The sequence below is a fragment of the Vitis riparia genome, chromosome 14 (genome assembly GCF_004353265.1).
Source record: "Vitis riparia cultivar Riparia Gloire de Montpellier isolate 1030 chromosome 14, EGFV_Vit.rip_1.0, whole genome shotgun sequence".
Lineage (NCBI taxonomy): Eukaryota > Viridiplantae > Streptophyta > Magnoliopsida > Vitales > Vitaceae > Vitis > Vitis riparia.
In genome coordinates, this window is record NC_048444.1 from 1,184,275 (window position 1) to 1,200,593 (window position 16,319).

General features: G+C 29.6%; 2 protein-coding genes across 2 annotated transcripts; one reads left to right on the plus strand and one right to left on the minus strand.

Annotated features, from left to right (window-relative positions):
• The first annotated feature begins 3,918 nt into the window (after positions 1–3,918).
• LOC117929951 (formin-like protein 8) lies at positions 3,919–6,552 on the plus strand. The gene is given in 3 exon segments (XM_034850398.1): positions 3,919–4,545; positions 4,547–5,121; positions 5,216–6,552. Coding segments are annotated over 3 exon segments (2,508 nt in total). The 3' UTR covers positions 6,522–6,552.
• Positions 6,553–11,200: 4,648 nt separating this feature from the next.
• LOC117929952 (MDIS1-interacting receptor like kinase 2-like) lies at positions 11,201–13,645 on the minus strand. The gene is made up of 2 exons (XM_034850399.1): positions 11,725–13,645; positions 11,201–11,556 (listed from the first exon to the last, which is right to left on the minus strand). The coding sequence occupies exons 1-2, from the start codon at positions 13,643–13,645 to the stop codon at positions 11,201–11,203; spliced, it is 2,277 nt and encodes a 758-aa protein (XP_034706290.1).
• Positions 13,646–16,319: the final 2,674 nt, after the last annotated feature.

Below are 16,319 nucleotides of genomic sequence, written 5' to 3' on the forward strand. Positions count from 1 at the left end.
ATAATTTCAAATATTAATGATAATACATTTGATATTTTTAGGTTTATATTTAAAAATTATGTTTTAAAACAAACATTTTTCTCTTTTACCCCTTTTTTTTTTCAATCAGACTATTTTTCCATCATTTCTTATAATTAAAACAAATATAGTTTCTCTAATTTCAAAAGGTAAAGATAGAAACTTTTTCTTCTAAATTTATGTTTTCTACATTACTGATATAAGGTTCTTGTTTCCTTTACTCCTAATAGCATATTTTTAAAAGAATTTATAGTGTAATATAAGATTTTTAGATATTATAAATCAAAATGAAAATGTAAAGTTTTCTAAGAACCTTTAAAAAAACTATTTCTAAATAATTTAATGACTTAATTAGTTACGTGTTGTTTACTTCTAATAATAGATTTTCCAAAAGGTTCATAGCCAAAATATGAGACCTCTACTATCGTGGAAAAAATGTGAATGCAACCACATTTTTCAAGGCAATATTTTCCAAGGTTTCCTATCAAATAATTTGAAGAAAAAAATATTGATGTTGAGATAAATGATGGATTTATTCATATAATTTTCCAAGCTATGCCGTGTTTACCTAAAAGACCAAGAAGAAGACTTAGATGAGTCAACCCAATGTAAACAATGACAACTTACAAAAAATATGTACCAAAAAATCTTTGTAAAATTTTTCATAAGTATGTTTGATAATGATTTTGAGAAAGTTAAAAGTGTTTCATATGTGATACATGAAAGTGTTTTTTGAGATAAATTAGGTGTTTGACAAATTCTTAAAACCACTTTTAAAAATTTAAATAATCACTAATAAAACTTAATACATAATATTTAATTTTTTACTTTAAATATTAAAATTGTTTTAATACATTAAATCAATGTTTTTAAAACTAGACCAGTCATTAAATAAAAAAAGTTACCGATTTATTGATCGGAGCTAATAATTGAACTGTGGTCAAACCAGTAACGTAAAAAAACTATGAAATATAAGTATAATTCAAACTTTTAATAACATTTTATCTTTTATATTTGATATCATCAAAAGAAATGAGGACAAGTTTAAATTTAAATGAACTAATATTTAAAAACATACATAATATTTAAGTGTGAAGACATATTTAAAATAAAACAAAAAATATAGTATTTTATTTTATTTACATAAAAACACTATCTATCTTATTATTTATAATTTAAAAATTATTACATTATTTATTTAATATTGTTTTAATACTTATCATTATAAAAATAAATATGCACTACAATATTTATGTTTAGTTAAGAGTTCAAATTAAAGAAACATTAAAGAAAAAAAAACCCAAAGTTAGATTATAAAATTTTTGTATTAGATTTCATGTGAGCATAATAGGTAAAAAAGATTTAAAATTAAGAATGAGTAAGCATTTTGACTTAATACTTAAAATTATTTTTTATATTAAATTATGATATTAGATTATTTTATCAAAGATGTTTAATCTATTTAATGACTTAAATTAAATTATTAAATCATATTTATTAACTTAGTCAACAAATTAAATAAGTTATGATTTACACTTTATGAATTTATTGACTCTCACCAAACTAGATGAAGACTAGACAAAAACAAAACAAGACAATCAAAATGAGAATGGAATAAAATTTTCCAAGATTCTTTGGAAAACTACAAAATGTTACATAAAACTAGACAAAGACTTGACAAAAACAAACCAACCTAATCAAAATGAGAATGAAATAAATTTTTCCGATAATCTTTGAATACCTACATAATTTTACATAAATGTAGATGAAGACTTGACAAAAACCTAGACCTTAACAAATTGTAAAAGTTAAATAAAATTTTAGGAAATTTTTGAAAATTATTTAAAATTCAAATAAAACATTTATGATAATTACTACAATTACATATGGATATATTTTCTATTTTATATGTTTTAAAATAAAAAATTTACAAAAGATAAAAAATTTACCTTATATTCTTCCACAAAATACTTTGATACTTAGGGCATTCTCTAGTAATTATTTTCGAAAACAATTTTTTGTTTTATTTGATAAATGAAAAATAAAAACTGTTTTTATTTTTAAAAATAGAACATAAGGTATTTTAAATAATATCTTTTAATTGTTTTCATTTATTTTTTTTTTACTATTTAAAAAAATATTTATATAAATGTGAAAAATAATTCAAAATAAAGTACTCCAAACAAAAATTACTTTTAAAATATATTTAAAAATATGAAAAAATAAAAATAGGTTAAAAATATTTCATATTCAACACAAAAATATTTCAAATTCACAAATAAATTTTTTGTTTTCCAAAATATCAAAAAACAAAAACACTTCTCAATGCAAAGAAAAGTCTATTTGATAACTGTTTTCGAAAAGAATTCTGAAAAATAGTTTTTTAAAACAACTTTTGAAATCCGTTCTTTGATTTTTGTAAAACAAGATTCTATTTGAAAACCTAAAATGTTTTTAACATATTTAAACATATTTTAAAATAATTTTTATATATAGTATTTTATTTTTAATCATTTTACATATTTGTATAATTATTTCTTAAAATAACTTTCAAAAAAATGAAAATAATATAAAATAATTAAAAAATGTTTTTTAAAACATTTTCTTTTCGATTCTTAAAAACATAAAACATAAAACAATTTTTAATTATCAAACATTTACGTCTGAAAAGGGGCCATTTATATTCAATTATTCATCACATAATTTGATTTTCTTTCCTATCTAAAAGACCTTCCTAATTTAAATATTTTTAATATATGAGATAAAAACTCTTTCTATCTTCTACGTATGTATTTTTGAAAAAAATCGGGAGGTGGTGCAATAGAATTGAAATATTTGAAAAACAACACTATTGTTGTTTTTCAAAACAAAAAAATTAAAATGTATTTAATTTTAGATAGGGAGCATGGTTACTATTTTTAAAACATAATAACTAAAATATCCTTATTTTAATATTTTTATAAATTTTAAAAAATAACTAAGTACAACATGAAATTAATATATTTGCATCATTTTTCACCTTCTATTTTCTCTTGTACCCTTTTTTTTCTTCTATTATTATGGTTAAATCAAATGTAAGTTTTTTTTTTTATCATGATGAAACATTTTTCTTCTAAATTTTTGTCCTTTGTATCAAAGATGAATGGTTTATATTTTATATTTTATATTTTATTTTATTTTCATCCATTTTTTTCATTTAATTTTTTTAAATATATTAATTATTTCAATTTTTAGAGTTAATTTCATTAAAACCTCTTGAGATTTATTGTAAATACTTTTAATCATTATTACTTTAAAATTTTATCAATTAACGTCTTACAAATTTATTATATTTACAAAATTTATTTAATAAAAAATAAATTTATTATATTTTTTAGAGTTGATTTCCTGGAAATCCTGGAAGCACACAAAGTCAAGCAACTCCGTTTAGCACAGGGCTCAAGTCTTATATTGGGGTCGTCGCCGACCACCCAGCTCTGTGTCTTTTAGCATTACAAAAGACTACGTCTATGACAATGACTATGACTAGGACAACCACTTCCCTTGCTGCAAGTTTACGCTTCAAGAAAGCAATCCATATTATTTCCGTCTAAAAAGACTAAAAAACCTTTGTAATTAAATATTTTTAATATATAAGCTTTAAATCAGACCGACCCAATTCCAAAATCAGATTCATAAAAAAATCCTCCAAATTCAATTGAGGCTCGTAGATTTTTCAAATACAAAAGCCCGGGAAATGCCAAAATGAGAACAGGTCCAACGAACTACTCCTGTTTGAAACTGTCAACGACCAAACCCCAAAAAGCACAAGACAAAACATCAACCAGCATTGCCCGAAATAAAGAAAAGACTAGCAGAGTGCGTTTTAATCCTCTCTGCAATTGTATCAAACTTTTCTCCATGGCTGCTGTGATTCAGCCATGCCCTCTCATCTCCCTGTTTTTTGTCTCCCTTTTTTCTCTTCTTCATTTATCTGCTTGTCAACCCAATTCCCCTCGGAATATTGAAACTTTCTATCCGTTCCGGCCTCCTCCAAATCCAACAAATCCAATTCCCAATCCTCGAATTTCCCAACTATCAATTCCATCATCAAAGTCATCGTCAAGCAATGCTGTTGCTAAGGCAGTCGCTGCAACAGCAGCCACCACACTAGTTGTCTCCGGGTTGTTCTTCATTCTGTTCCAAAAGTACACGGTTGCACGGGGGAGAAGCCAGAAAGGTAAAAATGATCCACGAGGTGGAGGTGAAAATGTGGTGAGTCACATTGAGTTCTCACGATTCAATGGAAATCTCAATGGGCTGATTGTTGATGAGAATGGTTTGGACGTGCTTTATTGGAAGAAGCTTGAAGGTGATTACGGGAAGAATAGTTTCCCTAAACAGGCTCTACATAATCTGAAGGATGAAGAAAAAAGGATGAGTTGGAATGGAGATGGGAGGGCGAAGTCTGAGCCTATACAAGAAATTCCTTTGCTACGAGGAAAGTCTTCAACTTCCTATGATGAAGTTCAAGAAGAAGTGGAAAATCTGAATTGGTTTTCTGCCCCCCCCTCCTTCGTCACAATCTTCTGAGATTTCTCTTGAGGCTGTGGGAAAAACTGAATCAACAATTCAATCATCCACATCTCTCCCACCCCCACCACCTATATTGGCAATTCCACAGAAGCCAAGTGCTACTCCACCTCCCTCACCACCGATCCCAGCTAAGATAAATCCCATACCACCACCACCTCCCTCACCACCAATCCCAGCTAAGATAAATCCCATACCACCACCACCACCATCTCCCTCACCACCAATCCCAGCTAAGATAAATCCCATACCACCACCACCTCCCTCACCACCAATCGCAGCTAAGATAAATCCCATACCACCACCACCTCCCTCACCTAAGGCGGGTGGTTTTACTTCATCATCAAAAGAAGCATCATCGGTGACCAAAGGGATGCCTAATGGCAGTAAACTAGGAGAGTCTTCATCTGGATATAGCAAGGCAGGGACTGGAAATGGTCGGGTGGCGCTGAAGCCATTGCATTGGGATAAAGTGAACACTAACGCCGATCATTCAATGGTGTGGCACAAAATTAATGGCGGTTCTTTCAGGTAGTAATATTTCACCAATTTGGTCTCTTGAATTACATAACCACCTCTGTTTGGTATTTTACTGGATTTCCAAAATTTTCAATTGATTTCTCAGCTTCGATGGTGACCTCATGGAAGCACTGTTTGGAAATGTTGCTGCTAATGGGAGATCTCCTCAGATAAACCATAACAACCCAAATGGTGCCAGCTCAATTCAATCGGCTCAGATTTTCATCCTTGATAGTCGAAAGTCCCAAAACACAGCAATTGTACTCCGATCTTTAGCAATCTCGCGAAAAGAGATCCTCAACGCACTCATTGAGGGCCAAGACCTGAATGCAGATGCGCTTGAAAAGCTTACAAAAATTGCCCCAACTAAAGAAGAAGAATCCCAAATCCTTGCATTCGAGGGAGACCCCACAAGACTGGCTGATGCTGAATCCTTCCTCTACCATATCCTAAAAGCTGTTCCATCAGCATTCAATCGTCTTAGTGCCATGTTTTTCAGATCGAATTATGACTCAGAGATTCTCCATCTCAGGGAATGTTTACAAACACTTGAATTGGGTTGCAAAGAGCTTCGAACTCGTGGACTTTTCTTAAAAATTTTGGAAGCCATACTCGAGGCAGGCAATCGCATGAATGCTGGAACTTCCAGAGGGAATGCCCAAGCTTTTAACCTCGCTTCTCTTCAAAAGCTTTCTGATGTTAAAAGCACTGATGGAAAAACTACGTTACTTCACTTTGTTGTGGAAGAAGTAGTCCGTTCTGAGGGAAAACGTTGTGTTTTGAACCGAAATCGCAGCTTGAGTCACAGCAGCAACAGTAACCTGTATTCTGAGAACTCGGCATCAAGAGAGGATAGAGAAAAGGAATACATAATGATTGGTTTACCAGTGGTAGGAGGCCTAAGTGCTGAATTCTCTAATGTAAAGAAAGTAGCTGAAATGGACTACAATGCCTTTGGTAGCGTATGTTCAACTCTCACAGCCCATTCCACTGAAATCAAGCAATTTGTGGCACAATTTGCCAACAGTGATGGAGGATTTTTGAGGAAGATGAAAAGTTTTCTCGAAGCAGCAGGCGAAGAATTAAGGGAGGTGAGAGAAGAGCAAACAAGGGTAATGGAGCTCTTAAGGAGAACAACAGAATATTATCAACCACGATCTTCAAAGAACAAAGAGGCAAGCCCGCTTCAATTATTTATTATAGTCAAAGATTTTCTGGGTATGGTTGATCAGGTCTGTGTTGATATTGCTCGAAATCTACAACGGAGGAAAAGAACCACAGCAAGTTTGGGGCCATCATCAACAAAGTCACCACCATCAAGAATTCCAGTGAAGTTCCCAAACTTGCCGCCAAATTTCATGCCAGACAAGTCCAGGAACTCTTCTTCTAGTGATTCAGAAGATGAGTTCTGAATAGATCACAACACAAGAGGGAATAAATTAATGTACATAGATGAAGTGAGTGATTATTTAAACATCCATGTTGATTTTTTCTTTTTTCAATTTTTTTTTTTTTTTTTAGAAAGGTGATTGCATTAAAGTTCTTAGTTTTGTTCATTCGAGTTTTGGAAAGGAAGAGGATATTTAGAGACTCAAAACATTTAGCAGCCACAGGGATCAAGAAATGTGATTGGCATGATCAAAGGGACCAAGTGCTATAGTTTCAAGTTCGATCACAAAAGTGTTGGGGATGCTCCAGAAAGCTTAGAAACTGGTTCCAAATCACTAGTCTCAGGCTATTGAGGAAACCTAAGGAAAATCATATCATACTTGCAATGTTATTTGATATTTTTCTTTGGAAGTTTTTTTGTTAGAAACTTATGTTATAGATAATAATAATATTGACAAAATATGTTGACGTGGCATTTTATTTTTATAAAATTGACATATTTGCTTATGTGACATTTTGATTTTATAAAATAAAATTATTTAATGAAAGGTGGTGTAATTTTTGGAGATAAATCTCCTTATGTTAAATAAAATGTATTTTATTTTTTTATTAAAAGACTATAAAGTAACTCATATTTCTTAAAATATTTTTATTAGGTTACTTCTTATCCAATTTTCCTTATATTTTTCATTATTTTTTCTTTAATTTTTTTAAAGACTTTATTAATTAACTAATTAATTAACAAATAAATACGTTGAATCTTATGAAATTATGAAATCTTGTGTGTTTGTTATAAGGCCACTTCATTTCCCTGCAAGCCAAGTTAGTCAACCTTCATTTTCCACTTTATGTCTTCGACTCTTAGTCAAGGTCTTCCTTTGAGTACAAAGAGTACGCAACAAGGACCTTCGGTCTTGAGGTCAACCCTTCACAGGGTCTTAAGGCTTGGTTTCCTCAGACCTTTGGTCTTGAGGCCGATCCCATTTTCCTTTTTAATTTAATATTTCTCTTTGGTTAGATGTTGAAGATGTCTATGCACTAATTATTTCTTTTAAAGGAAAAATCAAATACATCTTCAACAACTGACCATGTGAACACAAAAATATGGAGTAGGGAATGATTTCCGAAAGTGACTCCAAATAGTGGGTTTTTTTTGAAAGGATTGATACCAAGATACATGACTTTTAAACATGACGAATCAAAATGCAGATGGGGCCATAATTTCCAAAGCCACCTTTGGAAAAGGTTAGGGCATTGTACATGACAAGGTAACGTATAAAAAAAAAATTAATTTTTTTTTTCTGAACTTATAGTAAAGTATAAAAAATAAGTGTTTTAAAATAATATTGGGATATATTAAATCAAAGAAAAATAAAAATATAAATAAGGCTAAAAAATTGTATTTTATACAAATTACATCTTGAATAGGTCACCATATGAGCATAAAAAATAACGAATAAGGGATAATTTTCTAAGAGTAATTGAATCTGTGGAAAAAAAAAAAGGTGCATCCCATGATTTCACGTTAGATGGGCACTTGAAAAATATATTTTTAACTAACAAAAGTTTTTTCTATAAAATATTTTAAAGCCTTTGATTAATTAATTATTTACTTATTTAACAAATAAACAAATATATTGAATCTTATAAGTGCAGGGTGCCATTTTTCTTTTTAATTTAATATTTCTCCTCGGTTAAGTGTTCAAAATATGTATGCACTAACTATTTATTTCCAAGAAAATGAAATACATCTTCAACGGGTCATCATATGAACACAAAAAATATGACCCCATATTCCACGTTAGATAGGCTTTCCCATAAAATAATTTGAAGAAAAAAACATTGATGTTGATCAATGACGGATAGAATTTTTCAAGGTATACCATATTTACGTAAAAGACCAATAAATAGACTTAGAAGAGTCAACAGAATTTAAAGAATGATAAATCATAAATATATATATATATATATATATATATATATATATATAAATCTTTATAAATTTTTTTAAAAACACCTAGGTTTGATAATGATTTTGAGAAGGGTAAACCATCTTACAATGATGATGATGGATTTATTTATGAAATTGTCCAAACCATACAATTCACTTCTCCATGCAACTTTACATTTAAAACCTCTTTTTGTTTTCTATCTAAACCCTTTATAAATAATTTTTTTTAATCAACAAAAATATTTTCTTTAATTTTTAAAAAATTATTTGATTAATTAATTATTTACTTTTTTGAAAAATTATTTGATTAATTAATTATTTACTTATTTAATAAATTAATAATGTAAATATATTGAATCTTAATTTTCCTCTTCTCAAAATATGTATGCACTAATTATTTCTTTTCAAGAAAATGAAATACATCTTTAACAGGCCAGGTTACCATATGAACACACACAAAAAATATGGACTAGGGCTTAATTTCAAAGAGCATGCGATTGAAGTCCATTAAACAACTACATTCAATATTCCACGTTGGGGAGGCTTCCTATCAAATAATTTGAAGAAAAAAATATTGATGTTGAGATCAATGATGGATTTATTAGTATAATTTTCCAAGCTACACCATGTTTACATAAAAGACCAAGAAGAAGACTTAGATGAGTCAACCCAATGTAATATTTGACCTTGTGACTGAAGAATGAACTACAATTGACCTTTCTTGCCACTATTATTATTGTCATTCATAATTGAATTGACTTCCCATGAAATCAATCTGCAACTCTTGGACTTGATTAAGAGCATTGAAGATGAATGAGAATTATGGAAATTGAGAAGCAGGAAAAGAGAAAAGAGAAAAGAACCTGGTTTTGGAGTGAAGAAGGGCAGTGTTAACCAAACTTTTATAAACTTTATGCGGAAATAATTATTTTAAAAAACAATTTTGGATGCATAAAACAAAATAAATGTAAATACTAAAATAATGATCATATTCTTACCTTGATCCATGAAGTGAGATTGAGTCACCTTGTGAATTGTATTGTCAAGGTCTTCAACTCACTACTCTCATATAGTGGATGGGTCACTTGTATGGTGTATGTTGTTAAAAATAAACAATAAAAAATGACATAAGAATGAGAATGTGGCTTGGAACCTCAACTTATAAAAAAAATTGTACATCTCTTAGTCTTCCCATCAAAGACTATATGGGAGTTATACTCATTATTTACACCCATTATGTACAAATTAATGGGTAATGGTGGGCTATGAACTTGAATGCATCTATATAATTGCATAGGTTATACTTTTCCATTTTCCTCCATTACTCATAAACATAATGTACAAATAAATTTCATAATAATAGAGTTACAATAGTTGTAACACCACATTCATAGGAGTTAAATTTTCTAACTCCCCATTTAGAAATTTGAGTATTTCATACATAAGACTCTTGGATGCCCAATTATTTGATTCACCAACCTATCAATTGATACCCTTAAATAATATTCATACAAATATAATTGTATATGACCATACATTATAGGAAAAAAGCTAACAGGCAATACTTGTGATGTGGGGATTCTAGCCAAGGAATGAGAATACACCACACTCATCTCTTGGTTTGGTTTCTGTTCATTTCATCTGTCCATTCTTTTTTGTGAAGGAAATCCTACTAGCTGCCAGGCTTCACTACAAAATCGGGTCTATATACACCAATTGGAGTTGGAAAAAAAAACTTTAGATATGAAACTGAAATACTGCTTCTTTTAAAACGAGGAGCATTAATGGCGTACTTATATTCACAGTTTACCTAAATTATTCAATTTGAATAGTTTCATATATTTAACAAATATGCTACTATTATGAAAATAATTTAAGTAAATATAATGTCTAATTTTATATAAAATCAAGGACATTCTATCGACTAGGTATCTTATCTTAATAAAATCATTAGTATGAATATCAATTCTGTTATTCCATGATGGGAAAATAAAAATTTTAGAGTTATTTTAATTATATCTCACTTAATTTTCTTTAATCATTAAATATTTTTAAAATTGATATTTATGGGTGACTAAATAGTAGAAACAAATTATAAAACATTAGGAAACAATTTCTTAATATTGTATCACAAGTATGTCATTTGGTGTTTTAGTGTCATCCTAGCATCCCACATTCCCACCGACATTTTTAAGTATTCTTATACAAAATCAAATAATTTTATTTTAGACAAAATTTTAGATGATTGAGGAAAATGGATAAAACAGTATTTTAAAAATAAATAAAATAAATTTATTATCTTTATCATGTAGAGACAATCATATTAAAATTATTCAATTTGTTTTTTCCTTTATTTTTTTAATGTCTTTGACAATAGGTTTGTCACATTTACAAGAAATGTCACTAATTTGATTGATTAGAATATGAAAATGGAGAAAATGGTATATATGTTAAAATTGATAAAAGAAAAAGAAGGATTTTTGTCCAAAGAAGAATCATTATAAAAAATTATTAATCGAAATGACATAGTTCATTAAAAGTTTATAGATCATTGTGTATCAATTTGATGTAATTCGTTGTATCACATTACACTATTGTCGCTTTGGAAAAACAAATAGAAAATTTGCATTTGAGTAATTAATAGGAAAGAAGGGATACATATATTACAAAATTCTCATTACTAACATGCATGAAAAAGAAAAATGGAAAATAAACATCTTCACTCTAATTACATACCAACTCACATGCCATTTAAATAACTTCATCTTTTAGCTGCAAAAGTGATATTGCACTGATGGGTTGTGGGAATGACCTTGTAGAAACAAGTTTCGAAGACACTTCTTGCATGGATGGACGAAATTGTGGATTAGAATGGAGACATTTGAGCGCCAATGACACTATAAGAGCTATGTTATTAGCAACTCGTGTACTTTTAGGAGATGAAAGACGTGAATCTAATACATCCTTTAACGTTGTGTTTTGAGTTGATGAAGATGATAATGAGGTGACAAATTCTCCTGGATGCATTCCCATCATCGTCTCCAATGCAACCATCCCAAAGCTATAAATGTCACATTTTTCAGTCACAACCATAGTATAAGCAAGCTCTACAAAATATAGAGAAAAAAATATGAGTATTCATGTTATTTATATAGAGAAAACTTATAAAATATTTTGAATTCTTGATCTAAAAAATTTTTGGAATTTTGTAAGGGTGTGACAATTGAAAAGATTCATAAGTAATGAAAACTAATGAAGATTATAATCTAGCTTACCTGGTGCAATATAACCGTAAGTGCCTACAAGAAGGGTTCGATTGGATGAATCATTATCTAACAATCTTGCAGTGCCAAAATCCGACACAAAAGCTTCAAGCTTAGAGTCCAAAAGAATGTTATTACTTGATATGTCTCGGTGAATGATGGGCAAGTCACAGTCATGATGCATGTAGGATAAAGCATTAGCAATGCTTTTAACAACATTCACCCTCTTAATCCAATCCAATTCCACAGCCTCAACTTCATCCCTTAGCATACAATACAAGCTTCCTTTCTCCATATATTTGTAAACTAGAAACATGCATCTCTTATGTAGACAAAAGCCATGAAGTTTCACAATATTACGATGTCGTATTCTTGTTAGCATTTGAACTTCATTTTCAAAGCTTTTCAAGTAAGTCGAATCCTCTCTTTCCCATCCATGAAGTTTTTTCAAGGCAACCACCTTCCCGGAAGGTAGTTGTGCTCTGTAAACGCTCCCATAGCCTCCCGTGCCTATGCAGTATTTGATGTCAAAATCTTCGGTTGCTTGGATGATGTCTTGATAAGCAATCACACCATCATAGTCCCATATGGAAAATAGATCTCCATTTTTCACCTTTGTTGTCTCGAGTAATTGATTTTTTCTGATCCTTCGTTTATGGAAGAGAAAACCAAGGATTGCAATTGAAAGCAACAAGGTTGTAGATAAAGAAACAACAATGATGAGTGTGATTTGGTGCCTTTTCTTGCATCGTGGTCGACCTTTGATTTCACCACATAGACCTTTGTTGTGGCCAAATGCCTCTACCGGAGCTCTAGTTTGACCCTCCAACTGATTGTTTGATAAATCAATCAATGTCCATCTGTTGTAGTTACTAGAAATAGAATAAGGAATGGTGCCAGAGAGGTTATTGTGGGAGAGATTGAAGTATTTTACTTCTTTCAAATTTCCCAACTGTGAAGGTATCTTTCCACTTATTAAGTTATTACTCATGTCTAGATGACTCAATTTCTTCAAATTTACTATTTCTTCGGGGATGAAACCACTGATTTGATTCTCACTGAGATCTAAATATGATAAATTCAAAAGATACCAAATTTCAAGAGGAATAAAACCACTGATTTGATTACCTCGCAAAGAAAGAGAATTCATATTGGTAAGATTACCAAAAGATGAAGGGATGACACCAGTAAGGTTGTTATAACCCAAATTCAACTTATTCAGATTCTTCATTTTCCCAATTTCGGGAGGAATTGGACCATGTAGTCCATTATGAGAAAGTAAAAGCGACTTCAGATTCTTCATTTTCCCAATTTGAGGAGGGATAAAACCACTTATTTGATTACCATCAAGATAGAGAGTAGTCAAAGTGGTAAGATTACCAAAAGATGAAGGGATGACACCAATAAGGTTGCTATAACCCAAATCCAAAAAAATCAGATTCTTCATTTTCCCAATTTCAGGAGGAATCGAACCATGTAGTGGATTAGAACAAAGGGTGAGGTAGAGCAACTGAGTGAGGTTAGCCAAGGACAGAGGTATCTCACCTGTAAGATTGTTATCATGGAGAGAAAGAACAGTGAGTTGAGTAAGAGTACCTATTTGGTGCGGGATGCTACCATTGAGTCCACAGGCAGAAAGGTTGAGCTCAACCAGGCTGGGAAATGAAGAAAACTCGAATTTGCTAAGCTCACCCAATTCTTTTCCTGAACCGTAAAGGGCGATTCGAGTCACTCTTCCGGCATTATTGCAATATACACCATCCCAGTGGCAATGAGCAGAGGTATAATTCCACCAACCGGTGCTGCGCAGAGCCTCTGCCTCATCAGTTGATGAAGATGGTGATGATATTGCTTTGGCAAGGGAGAATAACATCATCATCATGCTACTGGTAACTATTACCACTGCTGTAGAAATAATAACGGAGGACACCATCTTTAATTCACTGCAATTAATTAAACCTTACCACACACTTTTATAATGCAAATATAAATATTGAACAACCACAGCCCATTATAAACCTTCTTTCAAGTATAAATTAACACAAAAAACACGGACTATGGCATAAATTCCAACATGCAATTGAAATCCATTCAACATTAACTACAGCCCATATTCCACGTTTGGTAGGTTTTCCCATCAAATACTTTGAATAAAAAAAGCATTAACGTTGATCAATTGTGGATTCGTTCATTGCATTTTCCAAGCTACACATATTTACGTAAAAGACTAAGAAGAAGACTTAGAAGAATCAACCCAATTCAAAGAATAATAAATCATAAAAAAATAAAATAAAATAAAATAAAAAAATCTTTGTAAAATTTTTTAAAAGCACCTAGGTTTGATAATGATATTAAGAAGACTAACTAAAAATATTTCATATTTGATATATGAAAGTGTTTTCTTAAATAACTTAGGTGTTTGATAAATTCTTCAAAACCAATTTTAGAATTTTAGCTAATCATCATGAGTGATTCATGGATAATCACTGAAAATACACTAATTACAAAAACTACTATAAATTAAGAATGTTTTATCTAAAATCAATCCTAAACAAGTTCTAAATAATGGGATCACTCAATTAAGCTTATACTTTATTTATTCATAATAATGGATTTTTAGAAGATTTCATAAGGAATGAGACAATATTTTTCAAGGGCCTTTGGAAAATCCTGCAAAGTTTTACATGAAAATGAGATTTAAGAAGTCAAACAAAATGAAAAATGAAAAGAATGACCCTTCACAAACACAAATGATCATTAAAAGAAAATTTAAAGGTTAAATAAAAAATTCATAATGAGTCAGCAAATTAAATTACGTGTGATTTACGCATTATGAATTTGTTGACTCATTATGAGACTAGATAAAAGTTTGACAAAACCAAAATGACACGCTCAAAATAAGAATGGGATAAAATTCTCTAAGAATCTTTGAAAAACCACACGCTATTAGGTAAAACAAATCTCAATCATTTTAATTTAGTGGGAAGACCACCATGAATGAAATTTCTTTGTCACCACTAAGTGGATTGCAATAAAAGCAATGTGAATATTGACACTCACTGAGATTGTCTTTGTGGACTAGGTGAGAACACAAAAATGTGAAAGGGCAATATTTTTTAATTAATTGCAACTTGGGTAAGCTTTTACAGTGTTTACATGAAAAAGGAAATTATAAAGGATGATAGGAGAAATGAAATGAAATGAATGAGATTCACACAAAAACCTTTATGGGGTTTTTGACACAATTAGTCAATTTTTTTTTTCCCTTTCTCTTCCATGTTAACTTATAAGTCTTTGACACTTATTTATTTTATACTCTCACTACACTTTCTCTCGTAACATCTTTTAAATTTAAAATTTTTCACTCTTTCATGTGTTCATATTTGTTTAATAATTTTTAGACACATAAAATAAAAAATGATAATATATAAAATAATAATACATTAAAAAAATTAATATAAGCATAAATGGATAATAGACAAAAAAAAAAATATTATCCCATTAAACACAAAATAATAATATATTAAAAAAAATTAATATAAGCATAAATGGATAATAGACAAAAAAAATTATCCCATTAAATACAAATAATAATATATATAAAATAACTAATGAAAACAAATTTAATATAAACATAAATACATAATAAACAAAAAATGAAATTTTTTATCCCACAAATAAAACATTTGATAATTTCAAATATTAATGATAATAATAAATTTTTCTCTTTTACCTTTTTTTTTTTTTCAATCAAACTATTTTTGGATTATTTGTTATAATTAAAACAAATATCGTTTCTCTAATTTCAAAAAGTAAAGGTAGAAATTTTTCTTCTAAATTTTTGTTTTCTACGTTACTAATATAAAGTTCTTGTTTCCTTTACTCCTAATAGCATATTTTTAAAAGAATTTATAGTCTAATATAAGATTTTTAAACATTATAAATCAAAATGCAAATGTAAAATTTTTCAAGAACCTTTGAAAAACCATGTCTAAATAATTTAGGTTATATTTGGTTCTTTGAAAGTAATAAGGAAAGAAAAAAAAATACTATGAAAAATGATATTCTCATATTTTGTTGTAATATAGAAAATATTAAAGAAAATCAAATATGATTAAAACTAGTAAAAATCTTATGTATTTTTCAAATTACTTAATCCGTTCGATGGGTTAAAATAAGTAAATAAGTTTAAAGTAACAAATAAAAATAAATTATTGATTTTAAATTTTTTTTTTTTCACTTTTTCTTTCTTCTATTTTTCTTTTTTATTTTCTTTCCCTTACGTTTTCTCCCAAGTTTTCCGGAAAATAAACATAGTCATTAACCATTACTCAACTAAGTTGCGTGTTGTTTACTTTTAATAATAAATTTTCTAAAGGTTCATAGCCAAAATATGAGACTTTTACTATGGTGGAAAAAAATGTGAATGTAATCATATCTTTCGAGGCAATATTTTCCAAGGCTCTTTATTACTGCACACTTTTATAATATATAAATATTGGTTGGTGTCTAAGAGGCGCTCTTCCCTTAAACACGCACTAAGTCAAGCAACTATTTTCTAGTCTACAGCTAAAGTCTCTAATATATATTAATAATAATGTCTAGTT